The 22,611-nt window shown below is 40.7% G+C and overlaps 1 protein-coding gene across 3 annotated transcripts in view; it reads left to right on the forward strand.

Moving 5' to 3' along the window:
• DNMT3A (DNA methyltransferase 3 alpha) overlaps positions 1 to 22,611 on the forward strand; it is a 152,406-nt gene that overhangs the window by 78,464 nt on the left and 51,331 nt on the right. For all 3 annotated transcript variants that reach the window (XM_031951439.1, XM_031951438.1, XM_031951440.1), the window contains 3 exons: positions 2,489 to 2,756; positions 8,783 to 8,829; positions 9,857 to 10,003. In XM_031951439.1, coding sequence (XP_031807299.1) covers positions 2,489 to 2,756; positions 8,783 to 8,829; positions 9,857 to 10,003 — 462 coding nt within the window. The remainder of the gene's footprint in view (positions 1 to 2,488; positions 2,757 to 8,782; positions 8,830 to 9,856; positions 10,004 to 22,611) is intronic.

The following is a 22,611-nucleotide window of genomic DNA, read 5'->3' on the forward strand; positions in this document are numbered from 1 at the left end:
CATCCGAATGCCCCATAGGCATATCTAACTCAGTATCTCTAAAACAGAACTCATTATCTTTCCCCTTAAACCCAAGCTTCTTTCTAACTTCCTTATTTCTGTTGAGAATACCGCCATTCCTTGTCATCCAAGTTTGCAACCTCTGTGTCACCCTTGACTTTTCACTCTTCCTTATCATCCTAAATCCAGTCATTTGTCAAGTCTTGTCAATTTTACCTACATAAGAGCTCTTGAATCTACCCCCGTCTCTCCATTCACATCATCACCACCAAGTTTGGGCCCATCTCACATCTCATCTGGATTATTATAATAACAGCCTTCTCATTGATCTTCCTGCTTCACATGTCACCCGCATCTTCCCCACAGCTGCCAGTGATGTTCCTGAAAAACAAATCTGACCCTGGCACTAGTCTACTACATAAATACCCCATTGGCTCTAGATTAAAGCACAAGCTTTAGTGGAGGTTTTTTTTTTTTTTTTTTTTTTTTTTTTTTAATAGCCTTTTATTTACAGGATATATACATGGATAACTTTACAGGATTAACAATTGCCAAACCTCTTGTTCCAATTTTTCACCTCTTACCCCCCCCACCCCCTCCCCTAAATGGCAGGATGACCAGTAGATGTTAAATATATTAAAATATAACTTAGATACACAATAAGTATACATGGGAGGTTTTTTTTTTTGGGGGGGGTGGTACTAAAGCCCTTTGTAATCTCCATTCCCCCCTTTCATTTTTAGTTTAGTAAATAGCTGTTATCAATCCGATTAACACCTCTTTCCCCATTATATCTGTGTTCTAGGCAGATTGTCCTATTTGCTCTCCCTCTATATGCATTATTTTATCTTCTACCATTCTGCCTCTGCTCAATCTGTCTATATAATACTTTCCCTTCTCATCTCTGGCTTTAAAAATCCTTAGCTTCCTCTTTAGATTCTAACCAAAAGCTATGTTCCTACATGAAACTTTTCTGGATCTGTTTCTTCAGCCAATTTTTTGGTGTTCTCTCCAAAGCCCTTTTTATATATTTTCTATTTAATTGTCTTTGTGTGTTTTCTTCTTTTTAATAATCCTAAGCTCCTTTATATTTTTTTGTCTTTGTATCAGATTGGTTCAGTGACTTATTGAGCCCTGAATGAATGAGATTGTGACCTGTATGATTTTAATGGAAGGGCAGATAAAAGAAAGCAGCCAGATGATGTCTGGTCAAAAAGGGCAGTTCTATGACTCAATCACGAGTTTGAATCTTACCTGACACACTTACTAGCTGTGTGAACTTGGGTAAATAGTTTAATTTCTTTGGGCCTCAGTTTTTTCACCTATAAAGTGGGGGTAATAGCAGCTACCTCAATGGGTTATAATGAGGATTAAAGAAATTAATTTTTTTTCCACTTAATATTTTATTTTTTATGATTACATTTAAGAAAGTTTTCAGCATTCAGGAATTAATTTCTGTAAAGGGCTTTGCAATTCTAAAACCTCTATATGAATGCTAGCTATTATTGTTGTGGTTATAAGCTGGAAGGGGCTCGAGTCAATCTAATCTCACCCCCCTTATTTGCTGGTGGTCATGCTGATATGGAAGGAGGCCATGGGGGTGGAAAGGTGGACAAGGAGAGAAAGACAAGGCCCTAGCATAGGGACAGTACATTGGAAAGCACTGAAGTCTGTTTGAGAAACAAACTACTCCCTTAATGAGCATTGGATTACGGCTTTTAGAGCGTGACTCCAAGTTGGCAAACTTGATGCTATCTGTCTATTGCTTTTTCATGTTTCTTTCATCTGCCCTGATGCTGAGGATAAATATTATCCAGTGAATAATTTGACCTGCCTTTAAGATCCCGGAAGATCTTAAGTGCCCATGGTTTGAGTAGCAGTAGGTGTGTAGAGAAGTGGTCACCCTACAAGTAACCTCTAGATGGTTTCTTAGGAATAAGAAAAGCTTAAGGCAACAAGTGATAACAGGGAGATTTCTACCTCTACCCCCATCCATTCCCATGTCAATCTACTTATCACTTATTTTAAAGGACCATGGGCTGGGTCTAAGCTGGGTGGAGTTGAGTTCATTGATTTGGGGATCAGAGGGGCCCTTTGGTTAGCCCCTTTATGGGACAACTTAGGTTTATGATTCTGACCTTCCTACTCTCCCAGGTAGTTAATCATTGCCTAGAAGTGGGATTTGGCCTTGAAAAGGTGAAGAGAAGGGAGTGTGTAAGGGGAGGGTCTCAAGAACTAAAATTAGAAAACACCAGGATCAAATTGAGAACATTCAAATTCAAGTGGGACTGAACTAAGAAAACATTAATTGTTCTAATAGTCCAATAGTCAAGCATTGGACTTAGATTAGGAGGCACCAGATTCTTTGGGTAAGTACTTTTTTTGGTGGATGTCAAGGTTATGAATCAGGAACCATGAATCCAGGTCAGTAAACCTGTTGCTCTTTTGTCTAATATCTTGCCATTTTTTTCCCCTCTCATCTCTTAAGGTGGAAAACAGCGACACCCCTAAAGACGTTGCTGCAACATCAAAGTCCCCCTCCATGGCTCAGGACACCAGTCCTGCAGAGCTGCTGCCCAATGGGGATGTGGAGAAGCTCAGTGAGCCCCAACCAGAAGAAGGAAGCCCTGCTGGGCGCAAAGGTGGGACACGGGCTGAGGGAGAGGCAGAGGCAGAAAGCACCCCAGAGTCTGCCCGCACCCTGGAGAATGGCTGCTGTACCCCCAAGGATGGCCAAGAAGCCCCTGTTGTGGGCGGTGAGTCCTCAGTTACCAAGTCTTAGCTTGAGTATTAGATCCTTTAGTCTCTAATTTTTTTCAGGAGAATTCTTAAGGGACTGGGGCCATGGATCTCAATGAGACCTGAGAGGTAGACCAAGCAATGAATCTAGAATTGAGAACAAGGAGGGACTTGCGTGATAGGTCTGGTCTGTCACTCTTTTCTGCATTCTAGGAGAGAAGTAAACAACAGATGTTTGGAAACGAGGGATCTTGAGGAACTCAGTGTTTGGGGGTAATAAATAATGCTCTATCTATCCAGTTCCTCTGCTTTCCTACCCCTTGGCCTTAGGTGAAGCTGTGAAAGTTGAGGGTCACTGTGTTGTTTCCTAGCAAAGGTGTTTTGAGCCTGCTGTACTTGGGGTTTGTATTTATCTGGCTGGAAAATGAGAAATTAAGTCATGGAAGGGGCGTGGAGGGGTGTTGGGAGGTGACCTTGATGACCTTGGAGTTGTTGCTGGGCCCTTGGGGAAGGATTCAGGGAATCTGGTATCATTGTCCAGATTATTGATGTAATATCAGAGGAAAGAATACTAAATTTGGAGTCTGAAAACCTAGGTTCAACTTTTCCTTCTGCTACTTACCTCTATTACTTTGTGTCCTTGGGCAAGTACTTTAGCAAAATACTATAAGCATGGAATAGTGGAAAGAATACTAATTTTGCAATTAGAGAAGCCTGCCTGGGTTCAAATCCCAACAAATCCCTTTTGCTCATGTGACCAAGGACAAATCATTTTACCTCTAAGCCTCAGTTTCCTCAATTATAAAATGATAGATTTTGATTAAATGGTCTCTCAAAGTCCTTCTCTTTTGGTCTCAGTTTTCCCTCATCTCTTAACTGGGAGAGTTAAATTTGATCTTTAATATGCTGTCTCACTCCCAATCCTGTGATCCTTTCTAATTTCTTTAGCATTAATTTGGATAGTTCTAAACATATTTACTGTACTATTCCTTTTGTGGGGCACCAGTTTGCTAGGATTAGAGCCAGGAAAACTATTCTGTGCTCATGTTAACCTTGGCTATTTTTCTCATAGTGTTTGGAAGAATATGATTTCAGTCTCTGATCTGGCTTGTGTCTCAACTCCCAGAATCTTTTGACAAGAAGAGATATTCAGATCTTTCACTCCCATCCCAGCCTAAAAGCAGAGATCCTAGGGCTACCACTGTTGAGGAGGTTGAGGTTACCAGGTTGAATAGAAAGTTTTGGGGAAGTGAAGAGAAGGGAATAAGCATTTATTTATATGGCACTTAACTATTTATCAGGCACTATGCTAAATGCTTATTACAGATATCATCTCATTCAATCCTAGAGGGTATCATTCCCATTTTACAGATGAGGAAACTGAGGCAGAGAGGTTAAATGATTTGGTCCATGTCACACAGCTAGTAAATATGAAAAGGTAGATTTGAACTCAAGTCCTGTGGCACTCTATCTAAATCAACACTAGCTGCCTAAAAGGCTGAGCCGTTTGCTGTTTAATTTGCTGAGGGATTACTAAAAATCATAGTGGGGTTGCTTGGATGTTTGGAAAGTAGGAGTCATTGAGCCACTGAGGAGATGTTTAGGTTTTGTGTAGGGTTATTATTGACTTGGTGGTGGTTATGTGGGTGGGTTATAGAGTTTTTGAGATATTGAAATAATCCCACTTTGCCAGCATCCTGTATTCATAAAATAAAAGAATGTTTTCTGAAAATTGGAGTTCCTTAGAGATCTTGCTCATTCCTCTCAATTGACAGATGAAGAGACTTAACTTTGTAGTGGTCAAATGACTTGCCCAAAGTCATAGAGCTAGTTAGTGGCCACGCTGAGAGATTAAAATGTGGGTCTCAATCTCTATGCTCAGAGTATTTAAGTCACAGGATCTCTCCTAAAACTCTTCTGTTTAGAGGCTCTTAGAGGATGCTTTTCCCAATGGGCCTGAGCATCCTTTGTGGCTGATCTATCCATCAATCAACTGATTCATTAGAAGGATTTGGGAGCATTGCCTATCATTCAGGTGTAGAAAGGACCAATGTAAGAATGAAGAAATTATTTAGATGGAGCCCAGGGATCTCTGAAAGAGCGACTCCGAAAGTGGCTCCACTGGGAGGCGCCAGAGTCATTATTTGGGCAGGTGTGAACTTCCTAGCTGACCCCTTAAATCTTTGCCAGTAAAATAGTTGAGGTCCAGGCAGAGTGTTATCACCAAAGCAAATATTACTCCTCCTTAGAGGTGGGGTTAATAGCATCTCAGTCTTTAGTAGTCTAGCTCCATCTTAAATAGGTTCACAGTGGACCTTCTTCGGGCACTCCGTATAACAGGTTCAATTTCCCAGGCTGATCTCAACACCAAACTCCCTTTCCTGGTATCTCCAATACTTGAATTGGAGTCAAATTCCTCAGCCTCCTAGAAAGCGGGCACCTACTTGGGCCACTTTTGACCAGTTCAGATACAGGACAAATAGAGTGAGAGGGGAGCCTTTAGTTCATGCCATGTTTTCTGTGTGATGGTATCAGGGTGGAAAAGATCCTTTTTGTCCAAGATGGGGAGGATGCACCTAACACAAGCATTTTTGTTTACCTTAAGGAAACTGGGGGAAGGAGGAACCAGGTAGGTGATGCAGTAGATAAAGCATTGAACCTGGACTCTAGGGGGACCTGAATTCAAATCCAGTCTCAGATACTTGACACTTACTAGCTGTTGTCACCTTGGGCAAGTCATTTAACCTTTTTTAGGGAGCGGGGGAGAATAAAAGTTAGGGGAACCAAGACAAGGGAGATGCATAATTCTACCACGTGCTGCTTTAGTCAGAACCTACCTGAATATGGTGATTATAGTGTTGAATTCTGGGTTCCACATTTTAGGAAGGATATTGATAAGCTAGAAGATATCCAGAAAAGGATGGTCAGAGAAGAGAGATATTTAAGAACTGTGCCATACACAGAAATGTTAAAGGAACTGAAACTATGAAAAGACCCAGGAGACAACATGACAGATGTCTTCAAGTAATTGAAGGGCTGTCATGTGGAAGGATTAGATTTGCTCTGCTGGCTCTAGAAAGCAAGATGAGGAATAGTGAGTAGAAGAAGCCAAGAGGCAGATGCACAGTGCTTGGCGCTTAGTAAGTGCTTAATAAATGCTTGCTGACCTGACTTGATTCGAGGAATAAAATCCAAATGGCTAGAGCTATTGTAGGTAGATTTCCCTTCATTAAATATCTCCAGGCAGAGACCAGTAATCACTGGTTGTCAGTGTTACTGAGGAGGTTCCAGGTGAGGTTTTGGTTGATCTAGGTCTCTGAGGACCCTTCTGGCTCTAGATGTATTTTTCAAAGATCAGGGACATCTGGGGAGAGAAGGAAGTGGGAGAATTTATTAGAGAATAAGAATTCTGACAAGGGTAGAGAGGGTGAAGTGAATACTTTAGAATTGATTTAGACAGGGAGACTGACATTTAGTCAATGATCAAAATCATTCTCAGTGTAGGGAAAGTTTGGAATCTTGGTCCTACAAAAAAAAGAAGGTAAATGTAGGAAACCTGACTGACCTTGCTCTAAGGCCTGAATCCAAAACAGATGCTGTGTCAGACTCATCCTGTAATCCCTCCAGCTGTACAAAAGTGACAGCTGGTCTTGGGTCCCACTGTGGCAGAGCTAGGATTATGGCTCAAGACTTACCAGGTTGAAGGGTCAGTGTCCTGAGAAGAGGGTGACCAAAGCCCTTGCAAGCAGCCAGGGAGAAGAGATAGGGCCGCCAAGAAATAGTCTCAAGTGAAGGAAAGGAACTGTGGGAAGGTCTCCTAAGGGGAAGGAAATCTTTTAGGAGGTCTATGCTGAAACCAGAGGAAAAGTCGAGAAGACAGCTGTGGTTAGAGTGAGGGGAAGTAAAACAGAGGAAGGTAAAAACAGATAAACTAGGGGGAAATCTATAAGGATGAAAAGTCACTTATGAGTTTCAAAACATCCATACAATTCACCTCTATACCCTCCTACTCCACAACCCACATGTTACCCATGGCAAACTTCACACACATATTCTTTCTTATTTCCATGTGCACTGTCACCCTCCAGGCTCAGCACAGCTTCCTACAGACCTACAAGGTTTGGTGAGATTCTTTCTGTGGAGTAGAATTCAACTCGTTCCTCCATTGTGTATTTCTTGATCCTCTCTTTTTTTTCCCCCTCCCAACTTATGGCAAAGTGAACTTAAAAACTAGTTTGGGTCATGAGACTATTGATATCTGGGAGCTCTGGATATATAGGGGAAGGGATTTCAAGTACTAGGGAGCACAGTATTCAGAAGGGCAGTAGTGCAATTAGAGTAATGGAAAATTAGATGGAAAAATGAACCCCCAGTAATGGTTAGAGGATGGAAAAAACCTGCATGGAAGATATTTGCATTCCACTAGTCCTAATAATCTAGTTGCTTTCCTGCTTTGGAGTTGCAATATCAAGTAGGAAGTGTTTTGATACCAACATCTCATAACCCTCCCATTTCCCACCTGTTCTACTTCCCCATCCCCAGAAGCCTCTGAGACAACCTTTCTGCCATAAGCTCAGACTTCAACTCAAATACTCTCACTCTCTGAAAGAAAGCAACTAGGGTTCCTAAGTGGGAATTGAGGGGAATGAGCCCCTGGCCGGAAACTAGGGAATGAGTAAATAACCTAATCCTGAAGCCAGCTGGTTGGACCTAAAGAGAAAGAGCTGGGAGGGAGGAAGCAGCAGCCTCACAGAGCAGTGCTTGGCCTTGCTCCAGAGCCAGCTAGAAGCTGGGCCTGGGAAGGGCAGAGATGCATCCTGAGATGCTGAGGGCCTTGGAAATTCCAGGAGAATCTCCCCTCTGAATTGTGACCACAAGAGAGTCATTTACTATGACTCTGGATCATAGTAAAGCAAGGAGGTAACCAAGGTAGCTAAGGTTCTTTGGCTACTCCTGATATTTGGATTTCTCAGAAATCTGAATAGATAAGCAAGGCAAAGATATGGCACAGTTTGAAAAGGAATTCAGGCCAAACAGAATTGTCGTGGACCATTTGTCAAAAGGGCAAAATTAGCACTTGGGGGACACAGGCTACAGAATTAAGGGATCTACTTCTATCTTTAATTTTACATAGAACACATTTAATTACACAGTCTTGAAGAGGCTGTGACCTGTTAGGAAGATGGGGGAAATACTGGATTTGGAGTCTCTGCAGCTTATATACACGTGAGCAAAATGCTTCACCTCTTAAGCCTCAGTTTCCTGATCCATAAATGGGGGGAGGAGAGCGTGAACTAGGTGGCCACTAAGATACCTTCTAGATGAAAAAATCTATGACACTAAAGTCATAATGCCAATTAGCAGAAGAGATGATAGGGAAACCAGTTCTCTTGACTTCCAATCTCTTTTCCCTGCACAGTATCTGTAAGAGGTCTGAAAATCTTTTACTAGAAAAGAGAGAATATACACATACACATACACACACACACACACACACACACACACACAGAGTAGCTGGCTCAGGCATCTTCACATATATTCCTAAATAACAGACTGTCAAACAACCCCTTTTGGAGCCTATAAAAAAGCTTGGAGGGTATTCACAACTACCTAGGCCCTCCCCACTTTCTTTTCTATACCCTGACCTTTCCTGCTGACTCCCACCTTTGTCCTCCCTCCTCTGCACCTGGGCAGTGAGAAGCAGTTATTTATAGCTGCTTTCTGTATATCTGAGACAGACAATGCACAGGAAACCACAACTCTGACTGAACTACAGATCTGCCACTCAGGACTTAACTCCAAACCCCTCAGCAACTTCTGTCCTAATTCTTTCTCCCTAAAATCCCTCAGTTCTGTGCCAACTTCTAGCTAATGGGGGAAGGGCAGGGCTGGGTCTCCCTGGGGGATGACTGAGGGAGGAGGCTTCTCAGAACTACATGCCACTTGGGCATAATCCTAGGCCTCCAATCCCATCCCAGCAATGATCCCAGTCCCAAAGGGAGTGAGGATCAATTTGATGAGCTTTGCTCTTCTCTCTCCACAGGCAAAGAAGAGAAGGAGGAGACCCACTTTGATTCTGTGAAAATGGAGGCAAGTATCTGATCCCAACTCATAAGGGCAGTTTGATCTGTTTGCTAATCCTAAAAAGGGAGAAAAGCTTAGAGTTTTCTACTCTCTGCACTTGGTTGTGCCCAGTGGGTCCCCAGAGGAGACCCATAGAAGGGGGCCATCATTTCAGATCAGTCATCATGCAGGGAGCAACAAGGATGGGACTCACTACATTCCCCAGAAAAGGGGTGAAGAAGTCAGTTGTTAGTTGTGGCAAGAACAACGGATTTGGAGCTAAATGAGGGAGGTTCCAATCCTGTCATTTGCTACCTGTGTGACTCTGGACAAGTTCACCTCTCGGCATCCTCATCTGTGAAATGATTGTATCCCCAGTGTCTTCTCAATACAATCCCCTTCTAGTAATAATTTACAGAGTGATTTAAAGTCGGCAAAGCATTTCACAAATACCTCATTTTAACTACATGAATAACACTGAGAAGTAGGTGCTATTATTATCATCCCCATTTTACAAGTGAGGAGGCTGAGAGGGTCACAGTAATTGATCCTCTCCCTTCCCAGCTGGTAGATGTCTTTGTACAAAACTCATCTAGAATGATGGAGATGCCATATGATGGTAGCATTTTGTCCTATGTGGGATAAAGGGGGATCAGTAGTGAACAAGATCAATAGGGGCAGGAGGGGAAAGGGAGGATTAGTGCTCCTCAGATTCATGCTTTTCCTTAGGAATGGAAATGTAGACGTTCAGTCTGTTCTACTTATCAAGAGATAGCACTGGAAAGACTACAAAATGCTTTGCCTGTATCATTTTATCTGAAACTAACTATAACTCTTTGAGTTAGTTCTTCTCTAAAGGATCTTTGAGGCTCAAGGTTAAGATTTCTGGTCTGCAAGTCACAGTAGCTCCATTCCTTTTTGCAGGGACTTTCCAGTCCCTTCTCTGTTTGCCTTCTAGCAATAATGGACCTTGGTGACAGTGAAGGGAAAGAAAGAAAGCCAAGACCTTCCTGAATGTCTGTCTGTCTTCTGTCTACCTCTCTCCCCTTCCTAGGGAGCTCGCGGACGGTTACGGGGAGGTCTGGGCTGGGAGTCCAGTCTTCGACAGCGGCCCATGCAGCGGCTTACCTTCCAGGCTGGAGATCCCTACTATATCAGTAAACGCAAGCGAGATGAGTGGCTGGCACGGTGGAAAAGGGAGGTAAGGTGACTTCAGGCTGGACACTTGGCTCCCAAAATGGGCCAGGAGTCTCTGCATCAAGGTGCAGTTCAGATGTCACTTTTCTTTGTCCCTGCCTCTGCCTCTTCCCATCAGCTCCCCCCACCCCCACTCCCAGTGTAAAGTTTTCCTTCAACATTTTGTTTGGCCGCCTATAATCACAGACTACCCTTGTATTGCACGTAACTGTATCCCACCTTCCAGTGATGATGGTACTGATAATGACGGTGATGATGATAATAGCCATTATCATAGCTGGCATTTATAGTATTTTAAGATTTGCAAAGTGCTTTATAAATAGTTAATTCTTTTCTTCACTGCAACTATTATTATACCATTTTATAAATATAGAATGTAAGTTCCTTGAAGGCTGGGTGTTTTACCACATCTGAAATTTCATTAGTGTAGGAAACTTCTAGTAAGGAAATACCTGGAAACCAGACCAAATCTGCACCTGTTTCCGGGCACTGAAGGATCTAGTGCCTTGCCCTTTGTGGGGCCGCCCTTGAAAATTCCAGTCTTTAGGATTCTCTGGAGTCTAGTACAGAGACATGTTTATAATAGTTTAGCAAACTCTTATAATAAATCATTTTTCTTAAATCAAATTGAATTGTTTCTTTCTGTGGCCACATCCTTGACCCTTTCTGCATTTTAGTTTTCTCCCCTAACTGTTACTTGACTTACAAGTTAGAACTTATTACCCCATTCTGTAACTTACTCCCTGCCTCCCCACTCCCCCCTTCCACTCCCCCTTACAAGTCATAACTTGAGAGGAGTATAATGAATGAATCAACAAAGCTGTTAGGGTAAAAAAAGAGGAACTTGTTCCTAGAATAAAGAGGCCAGAAGAGGGTGGGGTTATTTTTTTTTCCCCTGCTAATTCAGTACTTTTCATTTATCAATAACTTGACTAAGTCTTAAACTCTTTCTATTTTTTGTTCACTGGATAGATTGTCACGCACTTATTATCCCCACTTATCCCAGGGCCTATTACTATAGCCTCATAACTGGCCTCCTGTCTCAAGCCCCTTCTAACCTCCACATGCTAGCCAGATAAATTTCCTTTCCCTTCCCCCTCCCTGCTTTCATCATAAAATCCAAACCTTTTCCAGTATCTAGCTCCAACCAACCCTTTAAACCTTATCTGCCTTTATACCTCTACTGATACCTTCATAATAGATATTAAATATTGGCTCATTGATTTGTATATGATTGTAGCATTATGTCCTACATGAGACGAAGGGGGAGTAGTAGTGAACCAGATTTATAGGAGCAGGAGGGGGAAGGGAGGACTAGAGGCAAAGTAGAGGAAATTGGCTCCTCAGATCCATGCTTCTCCTTAGGAATGGAAATGTAGATATTCAGTATGTTCTACTTACCAAGAAATAAAAAATTTATTTAATTCTTCTACTTCTCCCAAGTCAATAGTTTTTTCCATCTTTTTTTTTTTTTTTTTTTTTTAAAGTCCCCGCCTTTTCTCAGACCCTTGGTATACAAATCAAGATTACGATTATAAATGGAAGGGACTTTAGATCCAGCTTCATCAAGTTAACATCAGGAATGAATGGCCAGAGAGGGAAAATGACTAGCCTAAAGTTACACGGATAGTAAATGGAAGAAATGAGATTTGAGTCCCATTTTGTGACTTGAAAACCATTATTCTCTCCTACTATACTAAGCTGCCTTCTTCTTGGAATGTTAAGATTGAATCTTGTCTAAATTCCTCATTTTACGTTTGAAGTAACTGAGATTCTCAACATACTTGGTCAAAGTCCTATAACAAATTAATGGCAGATTTGGAATAAATCTTGTCAACTCTGTTCTGTGAAATGTTTGTCTGTGAATTAGGAAGTTCTTTTTAATTTTATTTTTACTTAGGAGTTCTTAATCTGGGGTCTATGAACTTGTTTTTATTAATGCTTTGATAACTGTTTCCATATAATTGATTTTCTTTATAATATATTGTGTTTCATGCATTTAAAAACATTCTTCTGAGAAAAGAGCTATAGGCTTCACCAAATTGTTCCAAAGGGGCCAATGACACAAAAAAAGATCATTTGTAGAACTCCAGCCTCACATAAAGGTAGATATGATATGCTTAATAAATTTGCATATAGCATGAAACAGGGAAATAACAGTAAAATCAAGACCTAAAGAGGTGTCAAGTAGATAAATAGGCCATTAAAAAAAATTATGGAATTTAATAGAATTAAATATAAAGTTCTATATTTGAATTTTTTAAAAATCAGTTGTACAAGTATACAGGATAAGAAAGTAATTGGGAGATGACCATCTCCCTTCACATGAGTAAAACCCAGTAGTTTTTATGGACTCCAGATGAGAAACAGCTATCTCTCAGTATATGATAATGTAATCTCCTGCTATAAATATTGCTAAAATGAGGAAAGGGATCAGATTTGTTCTAGATCACCCAACTGTGTTCAGTTCCAGATGCCACATTTTAAGAAACACAGCTAGAATAAGGAGAGACCTAAAAACCATGCCAGCTCTCCAAGAATTATTTCAGGAGATGAAAAGATTTAATGAAAACATGATCACTCTCTGGAATTTTTTGGTACATGGAGATTCTTGTGAGCCTCAGATGATAAAAATAGGAGCAATGGGTATAAGTTGGAGAGGCAAGTTTCATCTCCAACTAAAGAAAAACTTCCTAGAAGTTAGAGCTGTCCAGAAGTGAAATAGGAACTAATGATTTCCTAAGACAGCCTAAGTCCCACTTCCCTGGATGTCTTCAATCAGATGCTTGGATGGCCATTTGTTAGATATGTCATGGGGGAGGAAGGGAGATTCCTGTTCAGTCCTGTTGCACTAAGTGATCTCTGAGGTAGATGCTACAAACTCTTAGACTATGTATGTATGATTCCATGTTTTTAAATTTCACTTTGGAAAGGATTTCCATTGTTTGGTTGACTCAAAGTTATATGTCTCTAGGACTTCATTTCAACTGAGTTTTAACTCGGCTGACAAAACTTTTTGAAGTCATAGAAAGCATATAAAACTTGGAGATAGAAAACCTAGGGTCTGGTCCTCACTAGTAATTTCTTCATCATGAAGTATATCATGTAACTACTATAATTTCCATTTTGCAAATCAGGTTATAGGATTTGCCCTAGATTATAGAATGTTTTAGGATTGTGGATTTAAAGCCAGAAATGATAAAGCTGAGCTTATACACCAGAAGGTAGGAGATCTTTAGAAATTACCTAACCCAACATCTCTGTTGTACAAATGAAGAGATTGAGCCCATAAAGGTTAAATAAGTTGACCAAATCCATAGAATAGTTTATAGGATCAGAGATTTGTAGCTGGAAGGAACCTCAGAGATGATCTTGTCCAGTCCAACCCTCTGATTTGAAGAAGAAACTGAGACCTAGAAAGGATAAAGTCAAGATTATGTAGGTAGTAAGTGAAAGAGCTGGGACTCAGCACTCTTAATAATTGTACTGGTCATACAATTAGGAAAAAATGGTAAAAATGAATTCAAAACTAAAGCAAGAATAAACTTATCAGAGTATTAACATCTCATATTTCTAAAAAGAATAAGCATTTTGTGTGCAAAGAATTCTCTTTTTTTTTTAAATGAGTAAATAGTGGAAATGACTTTGGTGCATTTCGTTAATGCAATCCAAAGAGGCCTATTGTTATCAATGTGCATGATGGAATTCCACTAGGTTTGGGTTCCTTCCTCCACTTTCTAGAGCAAGAGAGTTAGGAGACTTACTAGCTCTCTTTCCAACAGCCACCTCCTCCAGGCAGCCCATAGAGAGCTCCTCCCTTTTCAGAATTCCCCCCTTATAATTGGCATCCGGAGATTTAACAATACTGGATTGTGTGCTGTCGGGTCTTGTATTCATTATTTGTTTCCTGTATGGTAATCTTGCCCCTTTGACTAGCAGGTGAGCACCTAGAGGGCAGGGATAGTCTTGTGTAACCAGCTTGGCATTCCTAAAACCCTTTAAGTTTATGATGGGGAGCTTCCCAGGCTTCCACCTCCCTTGGGCTCCAGCCACTCTGTGGCTGCTGCTATGCCCCTTACATAAAGTTGGCTGGTAGTCTATGACTCAATCTTACAGGACTATGGCATTTTCCCAATTTGCTTGGCCCTTCTTTCTTTGATACCTGAGGCAGGGAAAAAAAGGAAATAACTAGAAAGCAACACAGGGCTAGAAAGAGGAGGATGTGTTTCCATGGAGACCAGGCTGCTTTCAGTCTAGTGGGAGGAAGTGACAACTCTAGAGTCTGTCCTATATCCTCCCCAGGGTCCAGGCTACTGATTGGTATTCAGCCATTCTTTACTGGGACTTCACCTTCTAGGAGGACATACCTTGAAGTACTTTGGGAAATGGAATCTGATTGTGGAATAATCCTAATAATTGACATTTACATAGTACACATGAGCATTTGCTAAGTGCTTTACTTTCATTATTCAGCTAATTCAACAAGCATTTATTAAGTGTCTGCTGTGTGCAAGAAACTAGGGATACAAAAATATTGTCACATTTGAGCCTCAAAGTAATCCTGTTAAGGTATTAAAAGGGAAGGCAGATAATTCTTTCCATTTTACAGATGAACAAATGCAGTCCTGTTAAGGTTAAGCAAATGATTTGCCAATGCATTACATAGCTAGTAAAATGTCAGAAATGGGATTTCAACTTAGGTCTTCTATCATCTACCCTTCAGACTGAACCCATTCTCCATACAGTAGAAAGAACATTGGATTTGCATTATAGTAGGAGGACCTAGTCCTTTAATCTCTCTGGGTCACAATATCCTTATCATTTACATAATATTAGATAACATTAGAAGACCTTAGCCCTAGAACAGCCTCTCTAAGCCTCAGGGATAGGGCTAATTGAAAAATCATATGATTTAATGAACTTTCTAGGAAAAGATAGCTATTAATAGAGTGCTACACTTTATTTTCAGTATCTTTCCATAACTCTTGGAGACCTGGGGATTCCTCAGCTGGATTGCAAACTCCTAGGGGGAGCAACTCTTAGACCTTGTTCCCCTCCCCCCATTCCAGTAAGGATTCTTTAATTTTTGGTGATGAATTATTGGAGGGACCTATCAGGTTTGGTGAGAAAACTTCCTCACTATCTCTGTCCTCCTCAGATTGCCTCATTCTGCTCTGCTATCTTAGTGCTATGGCAGCCTTGTCTTATGCTACCTTATTTTGCTAGAATCCATGCTGAATTGGTAGTTTTGACTTCTGGGTCTGCCCGGAGTGGGGGGGGGGGGGGAAGAGGGGAAAAAGCTTGGAAAGAGCAGTCATTGAACAAGCATTTATTAAGTACCTACTATTTACCAGGTACCACACTAATCATTAGGGACACAAAGAAAAGCAAAAACAGTTCACCTAGGTGAATTTGAGGCAGTCATTCATCCCTGGGTTGGGCCAGATGGCCTCCAAGCTCCTTCCAGTTCTTAAACTATGAGCCTATAATCCTATAATTTTTAGCCTAATCCTGGCATTCCAGAGAATTGTACTTTACAAAGAATAAATCGATGGAAAACTATATCCATAGGCTCTTAAATAAATGGACTGTTCACCCTCCCACACCATTCTCATAGTCTCACTTTAGGGTTTTCACTGTCTTCACCAGGATAAGTGAAGAGTATTATTAACTCCCCATATAGAATAGGTTCAGGAAAAAAAAAAAAAGCTTAAAACAGCTTTTCTCCTAGTCTGGGTTAAATATTTGATGAATGAATGAATGTTCACAAGGTTTCCTTTACACCTTCCAGAATCTTACCCCGACTAAAGTCCTACCCACTTCCCCTTTCACACTTGTGCCCACAAGGCTTTCTCTCCTACCACTGAATTCAGAAGGCAGTTAATTGTTTTTACCACTCACTGGGGCACTCATGCTTCTTTGTATTGTTAATTAGCTTCCCTCTCCAATTAAAGATAATAGCTCACATTTATTTCCTCACCAAAAACCTGGCTGGTTGGTATGGCGTTTTATTATTCCATTTTTCTCTAGGAGGAAATTGAAGGTCAGAGAGGTCACACAATTAATAAGTGTCAAGAGTTTGGATGTGAATCCCTGGCCTCGGAGTTCAAGTTCAAAATTGAGTACTTTAGGAAACTGAAGCTCATAGAGATCACATAGCTTAGCTTCAGAGCCAGGATTTGGATTCTAGGTGTCCAAGTTCAAAAGTCAGAGCCCTTGCTACTATATATTCTGCTGCTCAAAGTAGATGCTGCCTAAGTATCTGTTGATCACTTTTTTCCAAACGCTAAACATTTACCTTGCTAAAGAGACATCTACCTATAACAGGCTGGTACAAAAATGGGAAGGGATCACCTGTACCAAAGCTTCTCGGGTACTTTTCTATCTGGACTGCCTCAATCTGTCTTGCCGTAGTCGTTATCTCCCCTGTTTAGAGAATGAATGTCCAAAGGTCTCAAAGAGTCCTCAAACTACGGTCTGCGGGTCAGATGCGGCAGCTGAGGACGATTATCCCCCTCACCTAGGGCTATGAAGTTTCTTTATTTAAAGACCCACAAAACAAAGTTTTTGTTTTTACTATAGTCCGGCCCTCCAACAGTCTGTGGGACAGTGAACTGGTCCCCTATTTACAAAGTTTGAGGACCCCTGGTAGATGTTTCTTATTTACCCTTCCAACTTAGAGAAGGGTTAAAAATAAGTTTCAACAATCATAAGAAAACTTATCTATAGATGGTTGTCAAAACAAGTTTGGTTTTGCAAAAACTTTAATTTGTTTTGTTTTGCGTTTTTCCCTAGATTTTGGGTACTTACTGTATCATAAATCTAAGCCCTTCACCAAAGCTTCTTTGCATACTCCATTTTATCGTAGTTCAAATTCATGTAGCATTTTCAAGTCAATAAGCATTAATTAATCATCTGCTATGTGCCAGGTTATATAAGCACTGGGGATACAAAGTAAAACAAAAGACATTCCCTGTTTTCTAAGACCTCACAGTTTAATCGGAAGAGTAACTATGTACAAAAAAGATCTAGCACAATAAATGGGACAGAATCATCGGAGGGAAGACACTGATTGCTGAGGACTGGGAAATGCTTCTTTCAGAACGTGTGATTTTAGCTGAAACCCGGAAACAGAGAGGAACAGCCAGCAAAAGTGCCCAGAGTCTGGAACCCCCCAGTCGTTAGTGGGAAGAGCAGCAAGGTAGTTAATGTCACTGCATCTGAGAGTACCTGATTGACATGTAAGATAAAAGACTGTAGAGGGACCAGTCTTTCCTATACCCTATGAAATAGGCAATGGTATCATCATCTCTATTTTGCAGATGAGGAGACTGAAACTAATTGAGCTTAAGTGACTTACCCAGGTCACACAGTTGGTGTGTGAGGTGGTATTTGATCCAGGTCTTCAGATCCCCAGTCCTGGGTTCTATCCACTATGTAATTTACTTAGACTGCTTCCTATCTCCTTTAACCAGGGCTTGGCATATAATGGTCTCACAGAAGCTTGGAGATGAACCTCAGAGGCCATGTAGTCCTACCATTACCCAATCAATCTTCTCTGCAACAAAAGATCTTCCAGTCTCTTCATCTCACTCCCACCCCACCCAAGCATTGCCTTCCACTTGGGGGCAGTTCTAATTGGCTGATAGCTTGATAGCTAGGTCTGGTTCAGCTGGGGCAAATTTTACCCTCCCCACCCCCAAAAGACTGAGGAGTAGTTTCCTGATCTGGGGTGGGGGGAGAGGTAAAGGATTTGGCTTGGAAATGTAATTTTTTTTCTTTGGGATGGAAATTGAGGCCTAGAGGCTGTTCTCTGTAAGAGTTAACCTAAATGCCTAACTGTCAGCCTTCTGGGAGAGTTAAATATCTTTTGCTATTTATCTCCCCGAGTCCTTTTACCATTTTATTCAGTCTCTGGCCTTAGGGCCTCGTGGGCATCCTGGTGGGAATTTGTGAGCTGAGGTGCAGCTGCGGGAATGTAAAGGAGGCTGTGTCTCTTCCTGAGGCCCCTTGTCCTTTTGTCTCTGTTTCTAGGAAGCTTGACAACAAAGGGAGAAAACAATAACATTTTTCTATTTTCTTTTCATTGTCTCTGATTCAGAAGATTCTAAACTGAACACATAAAGTGTCATTGAGCTCATTTCCTATCTGTGAGACAGAAAGAACAGCTCTTATGATCAGAAAAGTGTAGAGGAGGAAACGATTTTCTGGAGAGGTTTAGCCATTTATTTCTCTGTGGTCCCGAGCTAAAGCAGAAGTTAGAGGCAAGCCTCCATGGTTGTAAGTCTTCTCTCTGGTATTCCCCCTTGCAGGTTTCATTCTTGCCTTTATGCTGGGCACATTGCAGGTGTAAGTATTTATTGCTTGCTCACTTGATTTAAAAAAAAAAAAAAAAAAAAAAAACTTTCTAACTTTCCCTATTCCTACCAATAGGGCTAGAGCTGGAAAAACCCCGGAAGTCACCAAATCCAACCCAATTTTTTGGTATGGGTGGAGAAACTGAGGCCCAAGACTCAGTTCTTAGAAGTGAAACTTGAACTTAGATTCTTTGACTCTTTCCAGGAACAAGATCTATAGGGGCAGGAGAGGGAAAGAGAGGATGAGGGGCAAAGTGTTCTTTACACTTTACCAAACCTCTCATTTGATTCTCATCTTTATTCTGTTGGGACTGGAGTCCAGTGAGGATTATTTTATTTATTTTACAGATAAGCTAACTGAGACTGAGAAGGGAGGGTAAGGACTTAGCCAAGCTCACAAGGCTAGGAAGCAGCAGAGCTGGGATCAGCTTCTACCCATGGCCAATTTCCCAGCCTGTTTCTTTGTGCACACCTTGCTACTTCTTTACATATACCTAAGGCTCTAGTTTGGGTGCAGATGTGTTTAGTAAAATTATAATACAACTGTGTATTGGAAAACTTGAATTAATGAAGCCAGGAGAGACAGAAATCCTTAAGAAATATAAGATGGACACAAAGAGCTGAAATGTGGTATCAGAATGATTTGGAGTCAGGACTTGGTCCTAGCTCTGAATTGTTCACTAGGTATGATGTTGAACAATTCATTTCCACTCCACGGGCCCTTAGTCTTCTCTGTCATTAAAGTAGGGAACTGGATTAGATGGCCCTTCTCTAGGTCTTTCTTAGGATCAAGGGCAGCAATGGAAAGAGAATGAGGGAACAAAAGAAAGGAGATTTAGGCAGTGGGGGAGAGAGAACAGAAAACTAAGACCAGTCTGGAGATAAAATGGAAGTGGGGTGAGGTAATGCCTGGGCTAGAAGCAGTAATGGGATAACCAGGAAGGCAACTTGCATTCTAATGTTTACATGAAAATGAGAAAGTGAATGATGAAAAATTCTTGGTTATATACTTTCACATTCTATCTTGTTTCCTGTGTACTAGCTTTGTCCATCCAAGTTGATTCTCAACTCCTTGAGGGAAGAAGCTATGATTTCCTACCTCTTCTTTGTCCCCTAGTACCTAATAGGCAAGCACCTTTTGATTCCCAAATTTTAGGTGTTATATATTTCCTCCCAAGAATATAAGCTCCTAGAAGACTTGACTTGTTTTACTTTTACCTTTTAATCCCCATCCTAGCACTTTTTTTCCCCCCACAAAGAAGATGCTTAATAAATATTAAATTGAATTTAACTCAGAAGTTTGGATGTAGAACTAAACATAGCCTCTAGGCTGGCCCCTAACATTCCCCACTACTGAATGTAGCTGCATGTGGGGCTCTGAACCCTTGCATTCATCCATCAAGTCCATGCTCCTTCATTGGAGCTCTGGGAAGCAATGCCTCTGCAAGGCTTGAGCTTGGGGGCCTGCATGGCACGGTGCCCAGCCAGGCAGCCCAGCTGCTGGTTACCATAGTGACACTAATGCTTCTCTTTGGAAGGAGCCTATCTGTTCCTCTTCCTTCAGGGCTCCTTGTTTTGCTGCATTCCTTTGCCTCTAAAAACCCAAGCTCCTGCTCCTGCCTTAGTGGCCTTCCCCTCAAGGCTATTTGTAGGCCTTTCTTGTCTTTTCTGCTTCAGAAGACTGCTAGTTCTAAGGAATTTTGAAATGATAAGGCACTGAGATTGAGCAACTTCTCCAGCTCATTAGGAGAGCTGCTATGAGTCAAGAGTATTTACTTTAACTTGTCTATTCAAGTGTATCTGAGGTTTAGAGCTGAAAGAGGCCTTTGAGGTCATTTAGTCTAACTACCAAATTAAAATAAAATTATCCTATTTTTATGAGCACCTTTTGTTTTTACATCACACGTACTTTTCAAACATCCCTCTCGCTGGCCTACCTAGAGAACCATTTTTTGAAACAAAGATTTTTTAAAATGACTTCAGTAAAATTAACCAACGTTTTGACTATGTCTGATAGTATATTTTACATTCATAGTCCCTCACCTTTGCAAAGGGTGGAGAGTGCATTTTATAAATGCTTCAGAATCAAGGTTAATTGTAAAATGTTCTTTCTATTTCCATTTTTGTAGGTATTAAACCTATTATTTTCCTGGTTCTGATTACTTCGCTTTACATCTGTTCATAGAAACCTTCCTATTTTCTATTTGTTTACTTGACTTGGGCCTGTAATTTCACCAGTGAAGGGAGCTCCCAGGGGACATAGGTCACTCTCATTGATGCTGATCTCCTACTGAGATGTAATTTATTGTCTTGGGTAGGTGCTTGGGGAACAAAAAGGTTAGGACTTTGCTCAGGATAATTAAACCAAGATGTATCAGAGATAGGATTGGAATCTAAACCCTTGTGGCTTTAAGGACCATTTTCCAGTCCACTTCGTCTCAGACTTCTCTTAGTTTTTTGTCTTCATGATTTCTTGTATCACTGTAATATTCCGTTATGTTCTTATATGTGAATTGGTCTAGCCTCCCCCAATCTTTTGCTGCTTTGTAACATGATATATTTTCCAGGGTGCTCACTTTATAAATAAGCATCAGAGAAGTGAGGTGATTTGTCCAAGTTCAAATAGGTTTGTCACTCATAAATGAACCAGGTTATTGTAACTATACGGCGTCCTATGTGCCCTCTTCCCAAGCATATTTGACAAAAGTCCCCTTTGTGGAGTGGTAAAGACTTGAGCAGCAAATCTCCATAATACAGAGCACATAAAGTGCCTTATAGAGTTGTTGGGAGGATAGAATTAGATAAAAGGTGTATGTCAAGATTTTGAAAACCATAAAGGCTTAAGTATAAACTGTTTATTATTAATTATATATAATTATTTCTTGGACTTAGTGGATAGAGTGGGAAGATTTGATTCAAATTTGACCTCAGACACTTAGTAGCACTGTGACCCTTGGAAAATCACTTAACTCTGCCTCAATTTCCTCATCTGTAAAATGAGCTGGAATGGGAAATGGCAGACCACTCTAGTATCTTTGCCAAGAAAACCCCAGATAGGTCATGAAGAGTTGGACATGATTTAAGAATAGCAAAAATTATTTCTTAAGGTACATTCCATTGGGAAATAGTATGGTTTTAGGATTGAAGTTTTAAACTGAGCTCAAATTTTGGTGCTGCCCTTTACTATCTACTCTGAGAAGTCCCTTTAGCGTTCTCAACCTGTTTTCCTGTTGTAAAATGAAGAGATTGGAATAGATGACCTCTGAGGTGCCCTTCAGTTCTAAATGAATGATCAGCCAGTCATTCAATAAACATTAAGCATCCACTATGTGTCAAGCACTTTGGGAACCACGGGGACATAAAGAATTCCCACCCACCTCCCTTCCCCCAAATTCTTTGCTTTCAAGGTACTCACAGTCTAATAGGATATGCAACGAGAAAATAAGATATATACAGGATAAATTGTAGATGATCAAACAGAAGAAAGGCTCTGGGGCATTGGGTCTGGAGTTAGGAAGACCTGAGTTCAAATATGATTTCAGATATTGACTACCTACATGACCTTGGCTTAACTTTTGTTTGCCTCAGTTTCTCTACAGTAATAGCATCTACCTCATAAGGTTATTATGAGGATAAGATGAGATAATATTTGTAAAAGTACTTAGCATTATAGCAAGAGTTTGGAGGAAGAGACATCATTAGGTAGAGTGAATTTCATAAATCTGGGCCTGAAGGTAGAAGGGCTGGTTTCCCTCTTATCAACACACATCTCAGAGAAGACTGGCCTCTTTCTGCAGCTGTCTCAATTATATTTTTCCAATTTAATTTCTTACCCTTTTATAGATGTTTACCATAGGCATAAGTTTTGCCACAACTCTGATAAAGATATTGTAGGCTATAAGCAGTTCATTGCAGTTGTTAGTGAAGCTGTCATCCCATGAACTGAGATATTGGTAATAGGTCACATCCTATAAACCTTTATGGGGAAGATCTCAGTATGTCTCTCCTGTGTCTCTTTTTTAGGTACGCATAAGAGACGGAGTGCTAGACTTCAGGTGTGGGTATTGGAAACACCTGAGGCTGAATTTTGCTACATAACCTTTGGCAAATCACTTGAACCTGTCTGTCCTCTAGTTTTTTTATTTGTGAATGTAGCTACTATATTCCAAGCATTGTGCTAAGCACTTTAAAAATATTGTTTCACTGAATCCTTACAAGAAATTTTTGAAGTTGGTCCTATTATTATATCCATTTT

Source organism: Sarcophilus harrisii, chromosome 2 (genome assembly GCF_902635505.1).
Source record: "Sarcophilus harrisii chromosome 2, mSarHar1.11, whole genome shotgun sequence".
Classification (NCBI taxonomy): Eukaryota; Metazoa; Chordata; class Mammalia; order Dasyuromorphia; family Dasyuridae; genus Sarcophilus; species Sarcophilus harrisii.